Source organism: Coregonus clupeaformis, chromosome 15 (assembly GCF_020615455.1).
Source record: "Coregonus clupeaformis isolate EN_2021a chromosome 15, ASM2061545v1, whole genome shotgun sequence".
NCBI lineage: Eukaryota > Metazoa > Chordata > Actinopteri > Salmoniformes > Salmonidae > Coregonus > Coregonus clupeaformis.
In genome coordinates, this window is record NC_059206.1 from 5,815,524 (window position 1) to 5,835,533 (window position 20,010).

The 20,010-nt window shown below is 45.2% G+C and overlaps 1 protein-coding gene across 2 annotated transcripts in view; it reads right to left on the minus strand.

Moving 5' to 3' along the window:
- Positions 1-4,100, minus strand: part of LOC121582075 — a 21,651-nt gene extending 17,551 nt beyond the window's left edge. For both annotated transcript variants that reach the window (XM_041897614.2, XM_041897615.2), the window contains exons 1-4: positions 3,564-4,100; positions 1,140-2,805; positions 635-913; positions 89-523 (exon numbers count right to left, since the gene is read on the minus strand). In XM_041897614.2, the coding sequence (XP_041753548.1) occupies positions 89-523; positions 635-913; positions 1,140-2,805; positions 3,564-3,933 (2,750 nt within the window). In that variant the 5' untranslated portion in view covers positions 3,934-4,100. The remainder of the gene's footprint in view (positions 1-88; positions 524-634; positions 914-1,139; positions 2,806-3,563) is intronic.
- Between the last annotated feature and the right edge of the window lie 15,910 nt (positions 4,101-20,010).

Below are 20,010 nucleotides of genomic sequence, written 5' to 3' on the forward strand. Positions count from 1 at the left end.
CCTTTTTTTAATGACCACACTCCATTAGGACCTTTATGCTAAAACTGTAGACAATGAAAAGTGTTGACATGACTTTTGATAAACTTGCCTTAGCTGTGAAATATAAGGCAAACAATGAATGAGGTTCATGTCACACTCATAATTTGACCACCACAGCTCCACTGGTTTCTTCACATTTTGCAGTTTCATCACCTCAAGGAGGACAGAGGCCTTCGTATCAGCAAAGTGTATGTACCAGACTGCAGGAAATGACTTGAAAACTGGCTGCAATGTTGGTAGAACTGCTACACCTTCGTCACTCTCATATTTCCCTATATGTTGGTACAAACTCAAAATGAATTTGCTCTGTTCCTCTAAAGAATATGTGCTAGCCAGACAAAGCACTGCTTGCAGGTCCTCCACAGATTTCAGTCCTGTCTCCATCTGGTACAGAGCCCCGTGCAGCAAGATATCCTGCTGGAATGAACTCACCTCCATTTTCCATGCCACAAATGACTGTCTCAGATCAACAGGTTCAACAAACCTAAAATAATGGTATTATACAATGGTTATACAGTTATCATAATGAGGCTTGAGCTCAGCTACATAATAAACAACCTACATAATGACCGTACAGTACATGTAATGTATCCACCTGATAGCCTCGATGCTTGGCAAACAGTCAAATATGCTCTTTCCCAAGGAATCAGCTGCATGCAGTGAGTTGTCGACCAAATGTAGACAGAGTTTGACCTTCTCTGGTCTCTTGCGCTTCAGGACCTCTCCCACTCTCTCCCACACCTTTTGGTCCCGTTGCTCCTTGACTCTTAAGTGAATTTCATATTCACACAGTCTTAGCAAGCCTTCAGAGTCACTCGGGTTCCCTGAGTGAAGAGCAGCTTTCCACAACTGACATTGTGTAGTGGGATCCAATCTATTAATTACAGTGACATAACTTGTTTTATCTAAAGGCAAGATGATAGTGTTCAAACTATGTTATGTACCATGTCAATGTGATACTTTCAGAATCTGTTAGTTTAAGTATTGATACAATATCTTACCAATTAGTATGAATATACTGTCTAAACTCTTACAGCCAGAGCTGAGAGCACTTCCAAAGCTACAAACATAGTGGAAAGGATCACTGATAGCAGACTTACCTGAGACATTGAAGATTTTTCAAAGAGCCCAGAATCAACCTCAATCCTGGATCAGAGAAAGTGCAGTCATTCAGGTACAGACAGACATTCCTGTTTTTGGACTGGTTGATCACATATGACACAGCACAACACTGTTGAGGATCAAGATATTGTCCATTGAGATCAAGCTCATACTCCACTTTTTGTAGGAGGAGTGAGCAGGCTTCGGGTGACTGGCGCTCATACAAGCACTGGCAAACGAAGAGGAGATCAGCATCCAACTCGGTATGGGACTCATCATGTCCCTGTAGTGTTGCAGGGCTGAGGAAGGTGTCTATGACTTTCTCAAGGTATATGTCAGATATTTCCCTTATCTGGTCCTCTGGCACTACACAGTTAATCAATTCAGCAATGTCACTGGACAAGAGTCCACAGAGGAAGGACACAATGTACTTCAAGTACTTTCCTTCTTCTGTCTGGCACTGTTGAAGGACGGCGGTGATGTTTCCTGGTGTCATCAACAGGAAAAGAGCAGCCCAAAACTCCTGCATCGTGTTGTGGAGAAAAGCAAATGAATGGCCTGTTGACAATTCCTTTGCAGCACTGGATGTCAAGAACGCACGTTGAACCCTGTTGTCCTTGCAATCCATTCCTGTCAAGTTTACAGTTTTCGCAAGCAGTGCTTGGAAAGAGTTTGTAGCAATAAACTTGATGTTCCCCATGTTGTCATGAATGTACTTATCCAGATACTCAACATTTTGGTCACCGTGTCTTTTCATGCAATGACGAAAGATCCGCACATACATTTCTGTTATGGTGCATGGGTGGTTATTAGCCTCAGAGGGACTAAATGAAATGCAAGCAGTCACTATGAAAGCGTACATTGGGACATGGCATAGACTGAATAGTGCGTCGTTGCTCGCAACACTACAAACATAGTCATCCTCAGTGCCTAACATCCACTTTAAGTAAGCTTGGATGGACTCGTTGTTGAATCCTTGGACCTCCACTCTGTAAGATGGCCAGTCAGATAAAAACTCGCAGTCTTCTGCCTCTGGTCTGCACGTGGTCAGAATCTTGGCGTCACACAGAAGTTCTTTTGCCAAAATGTTATTTAGCACTGGGTTGCCAATCACATCCATGATCCCATCAAACACGAAGATAACATTTTCTGAATTATTTTGAATATCACACAGCACCACATCCTCTGTGCCTTCCTCTGGCTTAAGGTATCTTTCAAACAGCAGAGACCTCAAGGATGAGGGCTGTGAAGAGTGAGACATTGATCTCATTGAAGGCTCATCAAAGTAGAACATATAGCTCTCTTGATGATTCTCATTCTCTGCCCAGAGACTCAAAACTTGCTGGACAACAGTTGTCTTTCCAATGCCAGGTTTACCAACAAGTAGAATCTTTTTCTCATTGCTTTCTAGTAAGTGACCAGGGGACAGTTTTCCCTTGTCTCTTGGAATGTAAGTCTTAAGTTTCTTAGAGCGTGCTTTTTTGTACTTGCTTTTAGTTTTGGACAGCTCACTCGAGTCTGTGTCCAAAACGACAGGAATGTATGAAAAGGGTTTCCATTTTGCCTTGTCTTTGAGGAAATGCATGTGCTGGTCCCATTTTGCATGAAGAAACTCAACGGCTTTCGATCGCAGCTGTCTTTTGTACCTCTCACAAGGTCCTAATTCTAGAGAGAAAACAGACAAGAACAATGAGAAAACCATTTAAAATTTTCTTTACGACTACATCAAGCTTGTGACTCTACAAACTTGTTGCAGCATTTGCAGTTCGTTTTGGTTGTGTTTCAGATTATTTTAATGAAATGAATGGTAAATTATGTATTCTGTCATTTTGGAATCACTTTCATTGTAAATAAGAATATAATATGTTTCTAAACACTTCTACATTAAAGTGAATGCTACCATGATTACGGATAATCCTGAATGAATTGTGAATAATTATGAGTGAGAAAGTTACAGAGGGTCAAAGATCATACCCCTAAGACATGCAAACCTACCCTGTTATTGGTAATGGTGAGAGGTTAGTATATCTTGGGGGTATGATCTTTGACCCTCTAACTTTGTCACTCATCATTATTCACGATTACCATTAATTTCTATTGGGCTAGGAATATGGGACCAAATACGAAACTTTTGACTACTTTATTTCTAACAATCTTTAAGGGTGTCAATCATTTTGACCCCTACCTTTTTGAGAAAAAAAAAAAGATTACTTGTTAAACAAAATCTCTTTCTCTGAGCAATTGTATTAGGATAAAATATATATTTTTGCATACAATATAGCTCAATATTTGAATTATTTATTTTATACAGTCATTATTGCTCATCTTTATCAAGGGTTTCAATAAAGTTTAATTATTTTAACAAAAGCAGGTCATATCTCAACTCCATTGTCGTACACTAGCAGCTGGATCACATTACGTACCAGAGACGAGGTCATTCTGTAAATCTGGGTCATCCGTAAACGAAAAGCAGCTGATCCATTGATGTAAATCTGGGTGGCGAGGTTGATTCTGGGTAGGGTTTGTTCTTGGGAAGGTTTGGTTCCTTGTGTTGTACAATATTTTTAACAGTTCATAACTGGCATATTCCCCTTTCTTCATGACCATGTCCAGCATCTTTCTGGTTTTGACAGACCTCTTTTTATGGGATTTAATTTCTCTAACTTGTTTTTCGCTGAGGATGTTATGTTTTCGCAACTCATCAACGACCAAGGAGGGTTTCTGGAGGTGACCCTCAAGAGGGGCTCTGCCATTTTGGACATACTCAAAAGCAAACTGCTGTGTGCTTGCCATGTTGTGGGTCACCTTACATCCATGTTGTGGGTCTCCTTACAGCCATGTTGTGGGTCTCCTTACAGCCATGTTGTGGGTCTCCTTACAGCCATGTTGTGGGTCTCCTTACAGCCATGTTGTGGGTCTCCTTACAGCCATGTTGTGGGTCTCCTTACAGCCATGTTGTGGGTCTCCCTTACAGCCATGTTGTGGGTCTCCTTACAGCCATGTTGTGGGTCTCCTTACAGCCATGTTGTGGGTCTCCTTACAGCCATGTTGTGGGTCTCCTTACAGCCATGTTGTGGGTCTCCTTACAGCTATAAACTTTGTCTGCCTTTGTACCTGTAAAATACAGTGTAAGACATAAGATTATGAAGCTACATCAAATCCCCTTCCCTGTCTGGCTACAACACATCCCTTTCCCTGTCTGGCTACAACACATCCCTTTCCCTGTCTGGCTACAACACATCCCTTTCCCTGTCTGTCTACAACACATCCCTTTCCCTGTCTGGCTACAACACATCCCTTTCCCTGTCTGTCTACAATGTCTATGTTTTTGCAGTCCATGTGAAGCTGACATGAAAAATGCATTGACATGGAATTTTGAGATTACAGAAAATTAAAAGCTACAAATACAATATGAGCAGCGACTAACCTGGGTGTGTAAACTGTTTGGATTTGGAAACTAGAGGTGCTCCTGAGTAGAATGTGCCAGGCACACCGTTTTGTGTCAAGAACCGCAACGGTTCTAGGTTTTTCACGCTCAACAGTTTCCCGTGTGTATCAAGAATGGTCCACCACCCAAAGGACATCCAGCCAACTTGACAACTGTGGGAAGCATCCCTGTGGAACGCTTTCAACACCTTGTAGAGTCCATGCCCTGACGAATTGAGGCTGTTCTGAGGGCAAAAGGGGGTGCAACTCAATATTAGGAAGGTGTTTCTAATGTTTTGTACACTCAGTGTATTTCATGATGTGTAGCCTAACGTGTGCAATGATGTCCACATCTTGATTTAGTGCATTATTATAGGGGAAGCATTATAAAAAGCCGCCTCAATATTTGCAGCCATAGGTGATATCATCTTTCTAGGAGCTGATCCGTCATCAGTATTGTGGAATAATTCTAATGTTAAGGTAAGATTTGAATGGAGAAAGCTGATCCGAGAGCAGCGTTGCCTTTCATTCGATCCTATCAGTATGGACACATCTCAGCGATGCACTTAAGAGAACCTTCTCTCTGCGTGGTGTTTTGGGAAACATATGTTACATCTTCGGCCATTACAGGAAAGATATATCAACACTCATAAACCTAAATTCCATCCCCATCAGGAAACCGGGCCCTGATCAATATAATAGATAATCTGTGGTCAAACACCATAACTGAAATGTGTTAGTCACACACAATATCTCAATTGGCCCAAGGGGGGACGGGACGCTGCATCATCTGTGGGGGACGACATGCCTACTGTTGCCTTGTTTTCTAATTAATCCAGAATATAATATTTTAAAAAATGAATATATATATATATACACATATACATACATACACACACACACACACACACACAGTGCTATGGAAAAGTATTTGCCCCCTTTCTAATTTTCTCTACTTTTGCATATTTGTGATACTGAATGTTATCAGATCTTCAACCAAAACCTAATATTAGATAAAGGGAACATAAGTGAACAAATAACACAACAATTACATATTTATTTTCATTTATTTCATAAAACAAAGTTATGCAACACCCAATTCCCCTGTGTGAAAAAGTAATTGCCCCTTACACTCAATAACTGGTTGTGCCACCTTTAGCTGCAATGACTCCAACCAAATGCTTCCTGTAGTTGTTGATCAGTCTCTCAGGTCGCTGTTGAGGAATTTTGGCCCACTCTTCCATGCAGAACTGCTTTAACTCAGTGACGTGTGGGGTTTCAAGCATGAACATGCTCGTTTCAAGTCCTGCCACAACATCTCAATTGGGATTAGGTCTGGACTTTGACTAGGCCATTCCAAAACTTCCAATTTGTTGCTTTTTAGCAATTTTCATGTATACTTGATTGTGTGTTTTGGATCATTGTCTTGCTGCATGACCCAGCTGCGCTTCAGCTTCAGCTCACAGACGGATGGTCTGACATTCTCCTGTAGAATTCTCTGATACAGAGCAGAATTCATGGTTACTTCTATTAAGGCAAGTTGTCCAGGTCCTGAGGCAGCAAAGCATCACCAAAGCATCACACCACCACCACCATGCTTGACCTTTGGTATGATGTTCTTACTGTGGAATGCAGAGTTTGGTTTTCGCCAGGCATTACTGGAACCATGCCATCCAAAAAGTTGTACTTTTGAATAATCTGTCCATAGAACGTTCTTCCAAGAGTCTTGATGATCATCCAGGTGCTTTTTGGCAAACTTGAGTCTAACCAAAAACCAATTTAATTCGATGTCCCCCAGTTTGCATACTCTGAATTTCATGTCAAATCAAATCGTTATTTGTCACATGCGCTGAATACAACAGGTGTAGACCTTAGAGTGAAATGCTTACAAGCCCTTAACCAACAACGCAGTTAAGAAAAATAAGTGTTAAGTAAAAAAATAGATGAGTAAAATATTTAAATAACAAATAATTAAAGAGCAGCAGTAAAATAACAGTAGCGAGGCTATATACAGGGGGTACCGGTACGGAGTCAATGTGAGGGGGCACAGGTTAGTTGAGGTAATATGTACATGTACAGTTGTGGTCAAAAGTTTTGAGAATGACATAAATATTAATTTTCACAAAGTCTGCTGCCTCAGTTTTTATGATGTCAATTTGCATATACTCCAGAATGTTATGAAGAGTGATCAGATGAATTGCAATTAATTGCAAAGTCCCTCTTTGCCATGAAAATGAACTGAATCCCCAAAAAACATTTCCACTGCATTTCAGCCCTACCACAAAAAGAACCAGCTGACATCATGTCAGTGATTCTCTCGTTAACACAGGTGAGAGTGTTGATGAGGACAAGGCTGGAGATCACTCTGCCATGCTGATTGAGTTAGAATAACAGACAGGAAGCTTTAAAAGGAGGGTGGTGCTTGAAATCATTGTTCTTCCTCTGTTAACCATGGTTACCTGCAAGGAAACGCGTGCCGTCATCATTGCTTTGCACAAAAAGGGCTTCACAGGCAAGGATATTGCTGCTAGTAAGATTGCATCTAAATCAACAATTTATCGGATCATCAAGAACTTCAAAGAGAGAGGTTCAATTGTTGTGAAGAAGGCTTCAGGGCGCCCAAGAAAGTCCAGCAAGCGCCAGGACCATCTCCTAAAGTTGATTCAGCTGCGGGATCGGGGTACCACCAGTTCAGAGCTTGCTCAAGAATGGCAGCAAGCAGGTGTGAGTGCATCTGCATGCACAGTGAGGCAAAGACTTTTGGAGGATGGCCTGGTGTCAAGAAGGGCAGCGAGGAAGCCACTTCTCTCCAGGAAAAACATCAGGGACAGACTGATATTCTGCAAAAGGGACAGGGATTGGACTGCTGAGGACTGGGGTAAAGCCATAAATAAAGAATGGTACTAACACATCCTCCGAGAGCAACTTCTCCCAACCACATTGCCATTATATGGACTTGGTCTTTTACCAAATAGGGTTATCTTCTGTATACCCCCCCCTACCTTGTCACAACACAACTGATTGGCTCAAACGCATTAAGAAGGAAAGAAATTCCACAAATTAACTTTTAAGAAGGCAAAAAGTCAGGGTAGCCACTTGATTAGCTGTTCAGGAGTCTTATGGCTTGGGGGTAGAAGCTGTTAAGAAGCCTTTTGGACTTGGCGCTCTGGTACCGCTTGCCGTGCGGTAGCAGAGAGAACAGTCTATGACTAGGGTGGCTGGAGTCTTTGACAATTTTAGGTCCTTCCTCTGACACCGCCTGGTGTAGAGGTCCTGGATGGCAGGAAGCTTGGCCCTAGTAATGTACTGGGCCGTACACACTACCCTCTGTAGTGCCTTGCGGTCGGAGACCGAGCAGTTGCCATACCAGGCAGTGATGCAACCAGTCAGGATGCTATCAATGGTGCAGCTGTAGAACTTTTGAGGATCTGTGGCAAATCTTTTTTCAGTCTCCTTAGGGGAAATAGGTTTTGTCGTGCCCTCTTCACGACTTTCTTGGTGTGTTTGGACCATGATAGTTTGTTGGTGATGTGGACACCAAGGAACTTGAAGCTCTCAACCTGTTCCACTACAGCCCCGTCGATGAGAATGGGGGCATGCTCGGTCCTCTTCTTTTTCATGTAGTCCACAATCATCTCCTTTGTCTTGATCACGTTGATGGAGAGGTTGTTATCCTGGCACTACACGGCCAGGTCTCTGACCTCCTCCCTATAGGCTGTCTCATCGTTGTTGGTGATCAGGCCTGTCACTGTTGTGTCGTGGGCAAACTTAATGATAGTGTTGGAGTCGTGCCTGGCCATGCAGTCATGGGTGAACAGAAGGGGACTGAGCACACACCCCTGAGGGGCCCCCATGTTGCAGATCAGCGTGGCAGATGTGTTGTTACCTACCCTTACCACCTGGGGGCGGCCCGTCAGGAAGTCCAGGATCCAGTTGCAGAGGGAGGTGTTTAGTCCCAGGGTCCTTAGCTTAGTGATGAGCTTTGAGGGCACTATGGTTTTGAGCGCTGAGCTGTAGTCAATGAATAGCATTCTCACGTAGGTGTTCCTTTTGTCCAGGTGGGAAAGGGCAGTGTGGAGTGCAATAGAGATTGCATCATCTGTGGATCTGTTGGGGCGGTATGCAAATTGGAGTGGGTCTAGGGTTTCTGGGATAATGGAGTTGATATGAGCCATGACCAGCCTTTCAAAGCACTTCATGGCTACAGACGTGAGTGCTACGGGTCAGTAGTCATTTAAGCAGGTTACCTTAGTGTTCTTGGGCACAGGGACTATGGTGGTCTGCTTGAAAGATGTTGGTATTACAGACTCAGTCAGGGACAGGTTGAAATTGTCAGTGAAGACACTTGCCAGTTGGTCAGCGCATGCTCTGAGTACACGTCCTGGTAATCCGTCTGGTCCTGCGGCCTTGTGAATGTTGACCTGTTTAAAGGTCTTACTCACATCGGCTACAGAGAGCGTGATCACACATTCGTCCGGAACCGCTGATGCTCTCATGCATGCTTCAGTGTTGCTTGCCTCGAAGCGAGCATAGAAGTATTTTAGCTTGTCTGGTAGGCTCGTGTCACTGGGCAGCTCGCGGCTATGCTTCCCTTTGTGGTTTGTAATAGTTTGCAAGTCCTGCCACATCCGACGAGCGTCGGAGCCGGTGTAGTACGATTCAATCTTAGTCCTGTATTGACTCTTGGCCTGTTTGATGGTTTGTCTGGAGAGCATAGCGGGATTTCTTATAAGCATCCGTGTTCGAGTCCCGCTCCTTGAAAGCAGCAGCTCTACCCTTTAGCTCAGTGCGGATGTTGCCTGTAATCCATGGCTTCTGGTTGGGGTATGTACGTACGGTCACTGTGGGGACGACGTCGTCGATGCACTTATTGATGAAGCCAACTTTGTATGCGTCTCTGTGTGTGGAGTAAAGGTAGTCCAGAGTTTTTTTTCCCTCTGTTTGCACATTTAACCTGCTGGTAGAAATTATGTAAAACGGCTTCAAGTTTCCCTGCATTAAAGTCCCCGGCCACTAGGAGCGCCGTGTTTTGTTCCTGTTTGCTTATAGCCTTATGCAGCTCATTGAGTGCGGCCTTAGTGCCAGCATCGGTTTGTGGTGGTAAATAGATATCTACAAAAAATATAGATGAAAACTCTCTTGGTAAATAGTGTGGTCTACAGCTTATCATGAGATACTCTACCTCAGGCGAGCAAACCTCGAGACTTCCTTAATATTAGATTTCGTGCACCAGCTGTTGTTTACAAATATACACAGACCGCCACCCCTTGTCTTACCGGAGGCAGCTGTTCTATCTTGCCGATGCAGCGTATATCCCGCCAGCTGTATGTTATCCATGTCGTCGTTCAGCCACGACTCAGTGAAACATAAGATATTACAGTTTTAATGTCCCGTTGGTAGGATATCCGTGATCTTAGTTTGTCTATTTTGTTATCCAATGATTGTACGTTTGCTAATAGGACCGATGGTAGAGGCAGATTACGCACTCACCGTCGGATCCTTACAAGGCACCCCGACCTACGTCCCCAATATCTCGGTCTCTTTCTCATGCGAATGATGGGGATTTGGGCCTTGTCGGGTGTCTGAAGAAAATCCTTTGCGTCCGACTCGTTAAAGAAAAAATCTTCGTCCAGTACGAGGTGAGTAATCGCTGTCCTGATATCCAGAAGCTCTTTTCGGTCATAAGAGACGGTGGCAGAAACATTATGTACAAAATAAGTTGCAAATAACGCAAAACAAAACACACACAATAGCACAATTGGTTAGGAGCCCGTAAAACAGCAGCCATCTCATTCGGCGCCATTATGGTCCAAATAATCTCTAAGTAACTTCAAACCAAGTCATCAAGTTGAGTGTGTATTCAACTTTAAAAGAATCCTGAATACACCTGACCTGTGATTATTACATTTTTTATTCCACCCTGGTCATGGCCCTAAGTCATGTGAAAATATATAGAATTGCAGGATTCTTTTTTCCGGGGGGACGCCAATAATTCAGAATTGTATTCTGTCGGTGTCACAGAGTAGGCTAATCCCCCTTAAGGTGAATGCAGACTGTTCTGTTTGCTCCTGGCAGAACTCGGCTAGGCATAAGCGCACGACTGTGCTTGCATACTCCCTTAAAGACCTTAGCTAATGTTTGAGCAGAGTTGAGTAGCCTGCTTGCTAACAATAGCTAGCTAGCTGGACCTTGCTACCAAACATTGACTTTGGTTTTACCAATGGGAAGCGTATTATTTAATTTCTGACAAAATGTTGCTTGATCAAAAAGATCTTTAGTTTAGTTGATTGGCTTGCTAGCGCAAGCAAAGCTCAAAGTTGTTGTTGTTGTTGTTCTTCGCCATGTTTAATCCAAAATTCAGGTTGAATCTAGAAGAGGAAACTTGGATCCTTGCAGAACAGTCTCTCTGGTTGAATGAAAACAATCACTTCATTGAAGAATCCCGTCCATAGTTCCCACCCCTACAGTTGGCCAATCACTGACGAAGGGGCATAGACTTTTTCTACCAAACTTCAGCTTGGCTCAATAATTTTTTTTGTCTGTGGGAATAGGCCCCAAACATCAAAACAAACAATAACGTCACAACATTTTGTCATAATATATTTGCGAAACGGCGCACCACGTTTTGACTGGATAGTATGCGACAGCCTTTTCATGGAACCGAGATCCATAGGTAATCATGTACACTGCAATAAGTATGCCCCTTTGCAATGATGCAGTCCAATACACCCAGAGTGAGATCAACATATTTCCATGTGTTTATTGACTAAATAATGAATTATTGTGTTTACATTTGTGGGATGATTCCACCCATTTATTTTGTATCCGTTTACATCAGCAATGCAATACTTTTACTTTGAAGCGAAAGGCCAATTCCACTATTGTTGCTCATCATATTAGTAATTCCCCCAACTTCCAGTGTTGCCATGTTCGCGGTTTCCCCCGAAATTTGAAAACGAGGTCGTGGGTGGAAATGTATTGGTCACGGGTGGCAGGTTTTTGGGCTACTTCTAAATTGTACTGCGGCCGCCATGTCATTTCTCTTAATATTATATATATATATATATATATATTTCACTGTGACCTGCTGCTGCTGACTATCAGGCAGTGAACAGGCTGTTACTGAGTGAGTGAGTGAGTGAGTGAGTGAGTGAGTGAGTGAGTGAGTGAGTGAGTGAGTGAGTGATAACCATAATATGACATTTGAAATGTATATACAGTAATCCCTCGTTTATCGCGGGGGTTACGTTCCGAAAATGACCCGCGATAAGTGAAATCCGCGAAATAGAAAACTTTTTTTTTTTTTACAATTAGCAACTATTACATGTATACAAATACAGTGACTCACGTGTAGGCCGTTTCACTGCTCTTCAGACTGGGCCGCTGCATCCTGACTGCGCTCTGCAGTGTTCTCTTCTTCTGAAGCCCGCGGTGCAGGTGTGTTTGTTCGGGAGAAGAACATAGTGATAGGCAGCTGTTGTCGCTCTTTTTTCTTCTTTGCAAAAAGATCCTTGTACACCGACATGCCACCATCGATTACGTTGGAGAACTGTAACGAACGGCTCATCAAAGGGTCCCATTTCATTAGGAGATGTTCGAAATTACAAGATAATTTGGCCAACTTAATGTAAATTTGCCAAGCTGTTTTATGTACGTACACATAACTGCACGAGACGACAAAATGATAGCACAATTCGTAGCATGTTTTGATACAAGAAGCGGGAGTGAGTTTTTAGCGAATCAGAATGCAGAGCACAATGCACCAAAAAAAAAAAAATGCATTATGAAAATCCGCGAAATAGCGAATCCGCGATAAGTGAACCGCGAAGTGGCGAGGGATCACTGTATTCCTTTGCAAACTTGTGAGTGTAATGTTTACTGTTCATTTTATATTGTTTATTTCACTTTTGTTTTATTATCTATTTCACTTGCTTTAGCAATGTAAACATATGTTTCCAATGCCAATAAAGCCCTTTGAATTGAATGGTGAAGAAGGTGAGGGCCAGAGGGGTGTGTGCTTTGAGAGCACTGGTTGAGAGAGTGCTGCAGCTGAGTCATGGAGACAGAGCAGCAAGCACGCACGTCATGACAACTTTTTACCAGTTGTAGGTAGGATATTTAGATTGGTCATTATGAAGACAATCTTTTCCATAAAACATAACGTGCTAGAACTGATATAACGGCGACAAAGCATTGGAAAACAACTTTAGGCGCACTAGAGCTCTTTAGATAAATTCGCTCAGAGGTGGTTTAAAGTGAACTGCATTCTAATGTCGACTTTTCTTATGGATAACAGTATCAAGCAAAGGGTTTTACTCATGCTCAGTTCTAGGGGCTAGTAGAAATTTGAAATGGAAGTTATGGAACTCCCTCGCGTGCTTTTGTTATTGGAAAAAGTCCACAATGAAAACTACATTAAATGTGGACAATGATAGGCTACATTTGCATCTGTTGGCCATCAAGTAGGCTATTAATTTCCATGCCATTGCAGGCTACTGTAACCTACCATTTGATACAATAAATATATTGAAATGACGATATCACTGGAGTCATTGCAAATCAATTTGTGGCACTTTTGTAGCCTACCTGGAGCTGGCAAACGGATTTAATAAATAAACTATAACTCAGTTTTTTATTGTAGCCTTGTGTTATTATGCAATTATTAATAGCCATATTTAGTTAATTAAATTTGAAGTTATCAATTGTGAGAATGGTCACAGCTCTATCGCAAACGTATCATTCTCCACATTTAATGTCAGTTTCATTGTGGACTTTTCCCTGAAATTAGATGTTTGCATGTTGGCCTATCAGGCTACCTGCATCTAGCTCAGCAAACCATGGCAAGTTTAAATGCAATTATAAACCCAGATTTTAGTCAGTAGCCTATGCCTATTGAAATAACAAGTCAATCTCGCAATTAAGCCATTTATAACGGTTTGTAGTCTCAACATCTGGCACATAATAACAGCACAATTGCCAAAAAAATTGCCTAACATTCATTTTTTGAAGTTCGTCCAAGTGTTAGTTGGCTGGTTCTAATCCCCGAGGCAACTAGGTGAAAAATCTGTCGATGTGCCCTTGAGCAAGGCACTTAACCCTAATTGCTCCTGTAAGTCGCTCTGGATAAGAGTGTCTGCTAAATTATGTAAATGTAATGTTTGTTGCACAGAGATTTCAAGATCCTCTGTCCAACTTTCATCACTCAAACCCTCTTGTCGGATTTATCTATAGTTATGCACATGCGCAAACAGGATATATTTACAATTATAAACTGGGTGGTTTGAGCCCTGAATGCTGATTGGTTGAAAGCTATGGTATATCAGACGTGTACCACGGGAATGACAAAAACACACTTTTTACTGGTTCTAATTATGTTGGTAACCAGTTTATAATAGCAATAAGGCACCTCAGGGGTTTGTGGTATATGGCCAATATACCACGGCTGTGGGCTATGTCCTAAGAACAGCCCTTAGCTGTAGTATATTAGCCATATACCACACTTCCTTGGGCCTTATTGCTTAATCATAGCAGTCAAAACAAGTTAAATCGACATCCATTGATGGAAAATGATCTTGAGAGTTTAATAAGGGCAATTTATATTTTCTCTTCCGACATATTCTTAAAATCGTAGTTATTATTATTTTGATGGAAAACCGAATTTTGCTTCTTAGCCTACATCATTAAAAATGACGTCGAAATTCCATCTTAATTCGCTCGATAACGTTATGGAAAAAGGGAGTGACAACTCCTCTCTTGCTTCACCAAAAAATGAGGACCTAGTTCAGGCCTTGTGGGATGGTTTTCAGACGTCAATGGCCTAAACATTTTAGCTGGACCTGGCAATCCCGCCCACTTCCCCACTAACATTTGGCGTGCAATGGGCATACGGGTTTTCAGTTTCACTTTTGGTTTACTAACCGCAATGGTTCTCTCAATATTAAAACATGTCAAACAGATTAGCTACTAATATCAGGACTTTACTATTAAATGATCCAGGGCTTCTACATGTTGAGTCGAGTGCAAACTCTTATGCAGGCGATTTACCTCGATATGAAAATGTAATCATCTATTTAAAAATCAAACCATTAAAGTGAAATGAGAGATCTGTACAGTACTTGTCAACAGTAACGTTACTTGGCTACACGTCTTTCAAATCCCCCCAGCTCTCTTACAATGAAAAGAGTTACGAACATAGTTCAACCATTTCATCTCCATCAGTTCACTGAGTATAAAATAAAAGTGATGGCGTTGACATTACTGTAAGTCGGTTAAAAACAACTTAGCTAGATATCAATGATAGATCTTGCCTACCTTTTATGCTCAGGTTGTCCTGTCACCAGAATCCAGTGTAAAGTTGTTTTTGTGAGTGCCAAGACTTGAGATATCATAGCCTCCGTATTACTTTACTCTAGCCTAACCTTCTCAGAGCTGCCAACTCTCAAGCATTAGCCGTGAGACACGCATTTTACTCTCTTCTCACCTCTTATATCTCACGCATTGAAAAGTACTGCTTTCATTTCTTCTAAATAGTCCAATATAGTCAGCGAATTAACTTTTCAACTGTGCTCCAAATCGTTTTGAAATCGGAGCATATACGCTTGCTATTTAACATCAGTGCTCTATCATTGGCCAGTCGTACCACTCATTGAAGCATATGATTGGTCTAGTTATGTTAGGGATCAAGAGGATTGGATGCATGTTTTAAAGAAACGCCCCTCCAGATTAGGACGGAAATGAATGGAGAGAGAGAACGTTATCGCTGAGTTTATAAAACGATTAGTTACCGGTGTGTAACTCCAGTTCTATATCGTGGAGCTCCGCCCCATAGGGGAGCTCTGCTCCTAGTGGTTTACCCTCTGCCCTAAGGCAGCAGCAGCCTGAAACAAAATTATGCACACACCTGCAGCCAATGGGAGCACAGGTGTCCCTATAAGACGGGATGCCTCCCCTCAATCAGCCTCCCATTATCTTCAGCGACTGGACGACTAGACTGAAGAAGCCAAGAAGAGACGAAGAGACGACTCAGGAAGAAATCGCCGTCGATGAGCCAGCCATCAACGTCTTCTAATATGAGCACACCAGGAGATTTTCCACCCCCAATAGCCCTTTTCAGGGCTCAGTGCCGATGTACCTCCATGGCATCTACGGACCTCCACGACCTCTGTTTCGTGTGTTTGGGGCCGCAGCATGCCAAGGAAGGGACCGGCAATCCCCCTAATTGCGCCTCCTGCGCCCTCCTTCCTATGAAGGTGAGGAAGCAGCGTTGGGCGTTTTTTAGGGAGGATATCCCCCTAGAGGATGTACTGTCTCTTCTCGCCTCTGCTTCAGAGGCGTCGACGGACAGTGCTGACTCAGGGGATGACAAGTAGAGAGACGCAGAGATGGATGTTCCAATGGAACAATCCGACCCTCTGACGCCAACCTTCAAGACCCCCTTCCCTTTGGGGAGTGTGAGATCTGAAGGCTCCTTGTGCGATGACGACACGGGCTCTGTTACGTCAGCAGCCCTGTCCTTCGCAGCGGCCTCTCTGCGTTCAGACTTTCCCGAACTCATTGAGAGAGCCGCGAATCGACTTGAGATAGCGCTGCCCCCTGCTCCCCCCCCTGTGGCGGTCGACATGATGGAGGGCGGCCCCTACTCTAGACCGAGAAAGGCAGCTGAGCCAATGGCTCCTGCTATGCATTCTCTCGGAAAATATGTAGAGGGCTCGTGGGATACACCCCTGGCGGCGCGTTCACCGGCCAGAGTGTACACCCCATTCACGAGAGTGGCTGGACGTGAGTGGGCTGCCAAGGGAATCCCTAGGCTCGAGAGCGCCATGGCGGCGTATCTAGTGCCGGGTTCGAGTCCCTGGGCGGCCTCCAAGAAAGCCACCTTGCCAGCACAAAAGGACAGACTCACAGCACAGCTGGCTGAGAAGTCCTTTACGCTGGGAGCCCAGGCTGTGTCAGCGGCTAACAACATTGCCCTCCTCGCGGCCTCCCTATCCCGTCTAACAACGGGTAGGTCTGAGTTGACCAGCGAGGAGATTGAAGAGGCGTCCAGGATTTCTGGCGCTATTCTTCATCTGACACAGGCGTCAGCGATATGCGCAGGCCGGTCCATGGCCACCTCGGTGGTCATGGAACGTCACCTCTGGCTGTCAATGACGGCCATGAAGGAGACGGACAGAGCCTCGCTGCTAAACGCTCCCGTCTCTAGCGAGGGCCTCTTTGGGGTCGCCGTTAAGGAGGCGACGGAGCGTTTCGGCAAGCTAGACGAAGAGAGGAAGCACCTGGCTAAACACCTGCCATTGGCAGGCAAGTTTAGCAGGGCCTCAACTAACCCGTCAACCTCTAACGCCCCCAGTAGAACTACAGGGAGGCGACGGGCCAGGCGACAGGCGCCTACCACCGACAGCAGGCGAGCGGGCTCGGCCCCCCCAGCGACGACAGTGGTGGCGAAGATTCCGCCGGCGAGAGAGGTCGTCACAAAACCGTCCTGGCAACACCAGAAGGTCAGCCAGAAACGACGGCGTCAATGACGGGACGAGGGGGAGAGGACGGATGACGGCTCGGCGCTGGACGCGACAGAGCCCACTGTTCCCCCCCACCCTATTGTTCAGGGCATGGAGGGAAATGTTTATTGTTGTTATGTGAATAAAGAGTTGGCTCCCACTGACATTGTCACAAAAGAGCCCTTTTTCCATGACACATTGCAGAGTACTACATGTCCTATGAATCTCTCCCAAAATCCTGAGTGTAGCTCAACCCACCGAAGGTGCGTAGTTGAACACACACAGGAGAGGAAGGAGAAAAAGGTAGCAAGGCGTAGCCTTAGCTCACCTAATAAAGATATTTTACTACAGACTCCTAGGAGCTCTGTAGTAAAGGTCTCACATAGCAGGCAGCTGTCTCAGTCTAAGTATGACATGAAGACGCAGCCGCTAGCTGGGAATGACGCCTTGCTTCAGGCTAACGCCTCAGCAAGCGCAGTTCAGACCTGTGCGACGTTCACGGAGGGCCGAAATACTAGAGTTACAGGTGTAACCGATGTATGGGCGCCCCCGGTTAATTCAGAACGTAACAATACCCACTACTCTGAGTACAGCTCACCACACCTAGAGTGTGCAGTTGAGCAACCTCATGAGACCAGTGAAAAAGAGGTATTGTGGCGCCACCTTGTGGTACCAGTTAGAGACCACACTTTCCAGACTCTGTTGAGTACTGCAGTGGACGGATCTCATGGCAAGTAGCAGTCTCAGTCAGAAAATGACATGAGGACGCAATTGCTATCCGGGGAGGGCGCTCTGTCTCAGGTTAATACCTCAGTCAGTGCAGCTCAAAACCGTGCTACGTTCACGGAGGGCCGGAATACTAGAGTTACAGACGTAACTGACGTATCAAGGCCTCCGATTCTCTCAGAACGAGCTGATGTTTCTTCTCCCTTTCGAGGGGGGCCCGCCTTGGGCTATTCCACCAACCCAGTGTTGGGGAATAGCGGCGGCGAGGGCCATAGAGGAATACAGGTCCTTCCTACTGGATGCACCACAGCTTCGTGCGCGCCCGCTTTCTCTGCATTGCTGGCAGTGGCAACGAAGCTGTACCCTCTCACGCTGGCTAGAACAGACGTTGCAGAAGGGTTATGCCCTCCAATTCCATCTAACCCCACCCCCGTTCAGGGGAGTGGTGGAGACGGTGATGAAAACGCCAGACAAAGTGGCCGCTCTGATGTCAGAGATTACGGAACTTTTGGCGAAGGAGGCGGTCACAGTAGTTCCCCGGGAGCAAAGGAACAAAGGGCTATATTCGCCTTATTTCCTAGTGCCCAAAAAGACGGGGGAGTGAGGCCGATTTTGGATTTACGCACTCTCAACGAGAGCATAACCAAACGACCCTTCCGAATGCTGACGACAAAACGTCTACTGGAATGTGTCCAGAAAGGAGACTTTTGTACAAGCATAGACCTAAAGGGACGCGTACTTCCATGTGCCGATACAATCGCGTCACAGGAAGTTTCTGCGGTTCGCCTTTCAAGGGGTGGCGTACGAGTTCACGAGGATGCCATTCGGGTACGCCCTGGCACCTCGAACGTTTTCCAAATGTGTGGAGGCGGCATTAGAACCGTTGCGTCGTCAAGGGATAAGGCTATTAGCCTACCTAGACGACCTGCTGGTTCTCGCCCCGTCAGCAGAGCTGGCGTTCACTCACACAACACAGACAGTGATTCATCTCACGCGTCTGGGGTTCGCTGTGAATTGGAAAAGAGCGCACCCTGGCCCAGTCATCAGATTGTCTACCTGGGGCTACAGCTAGACACTGTAATGATGAGGGCTCGAATTTCGGACCCTCGAAGGGTAGCATTGTTGCTAGCCCTGAGGAAGTGTCGTCCGAATCGCACAGTGACGGCGCTGTCGATCATGTCACTTTTGGGTCTCATGTCGTCAGCCCACTCTGTGGTTCCGCTGGGACTCCTGCACATGCGCAGAATACAGTGATGGTTCGCCCAACTAAGACTAGACCCAGTGCGTCAACGTCATCGGTTGGTGGTGGTTCCTCTCTCGCTAAGAGCAGACCTGGACTATTGGAGGAATCCGAGCGTTCTCACGCACGGAGTCCCGATGGGCAAGGTGTCATCCTACATTCCAGTATTTACAGATGCTTCTCTGACTGGATGGGGAGGGACATGTCAGACTCAAGCGATAGGAGGTGTGTGGCCTCAATCAGGTCGTCACATAAACCTCTTGGAGTTGGAAACGGTTCGACTGGTTCTGACCCACTTCGCGCCTACCCTTCGGGGTCGCGATGTGCTGGTCTGGTCAGGCAACCGGACCACAGTGGCTCACATAAATCGCCAGGGAGGAGTCAGGTCTCCTGTTCTCCACCGGGCGGCAGAGGAATTGTGGCTGTGGGCTCACAAGCACCTTCGCTCGTTGAGAGCAGCACACATTCCGGGCTACTTGAACGTAGGAGCAGACCTCATGTCAAGAAGGGGTCCTCGAGACGACGAGTGGTGTCTGCATCCGGACATTGTTCTCCAAATTTGGGAACAGTTCGGGAGAGCCGAGGTGGATCTATTAGCGTCACGCGTGAACGCGCAATGTCCCCTATGGTTCTCTCTGAGGGAACAGGACGAACCACCACTGGGAAGAGACGCATTCGCGCACTACCCGTGGCCGAAAGTTCTCCTGTATGCATTCCCTCCGCTGTCTTGCATTCTCCCACTGCTAGCCAGGGTGAGGTCAGGGGGGCTGTCAGTGATACTGATAGCGCCCGATCGCCCGGGGGCTCCTTGGTTTGCGGAGATGAGTCAGATGTTGATTGCGCCACCTTGGCCAATTCCACATCAACGGGACGCGTTGACCCAGGTGGGAGGCTCGATAGGGCAGTGGCCCATAATCGGCCAACCACTGAAGGCTTGGTTCCTGAATGGGACAGGCTGAGGCGCTGTGGGTTATCTGATGC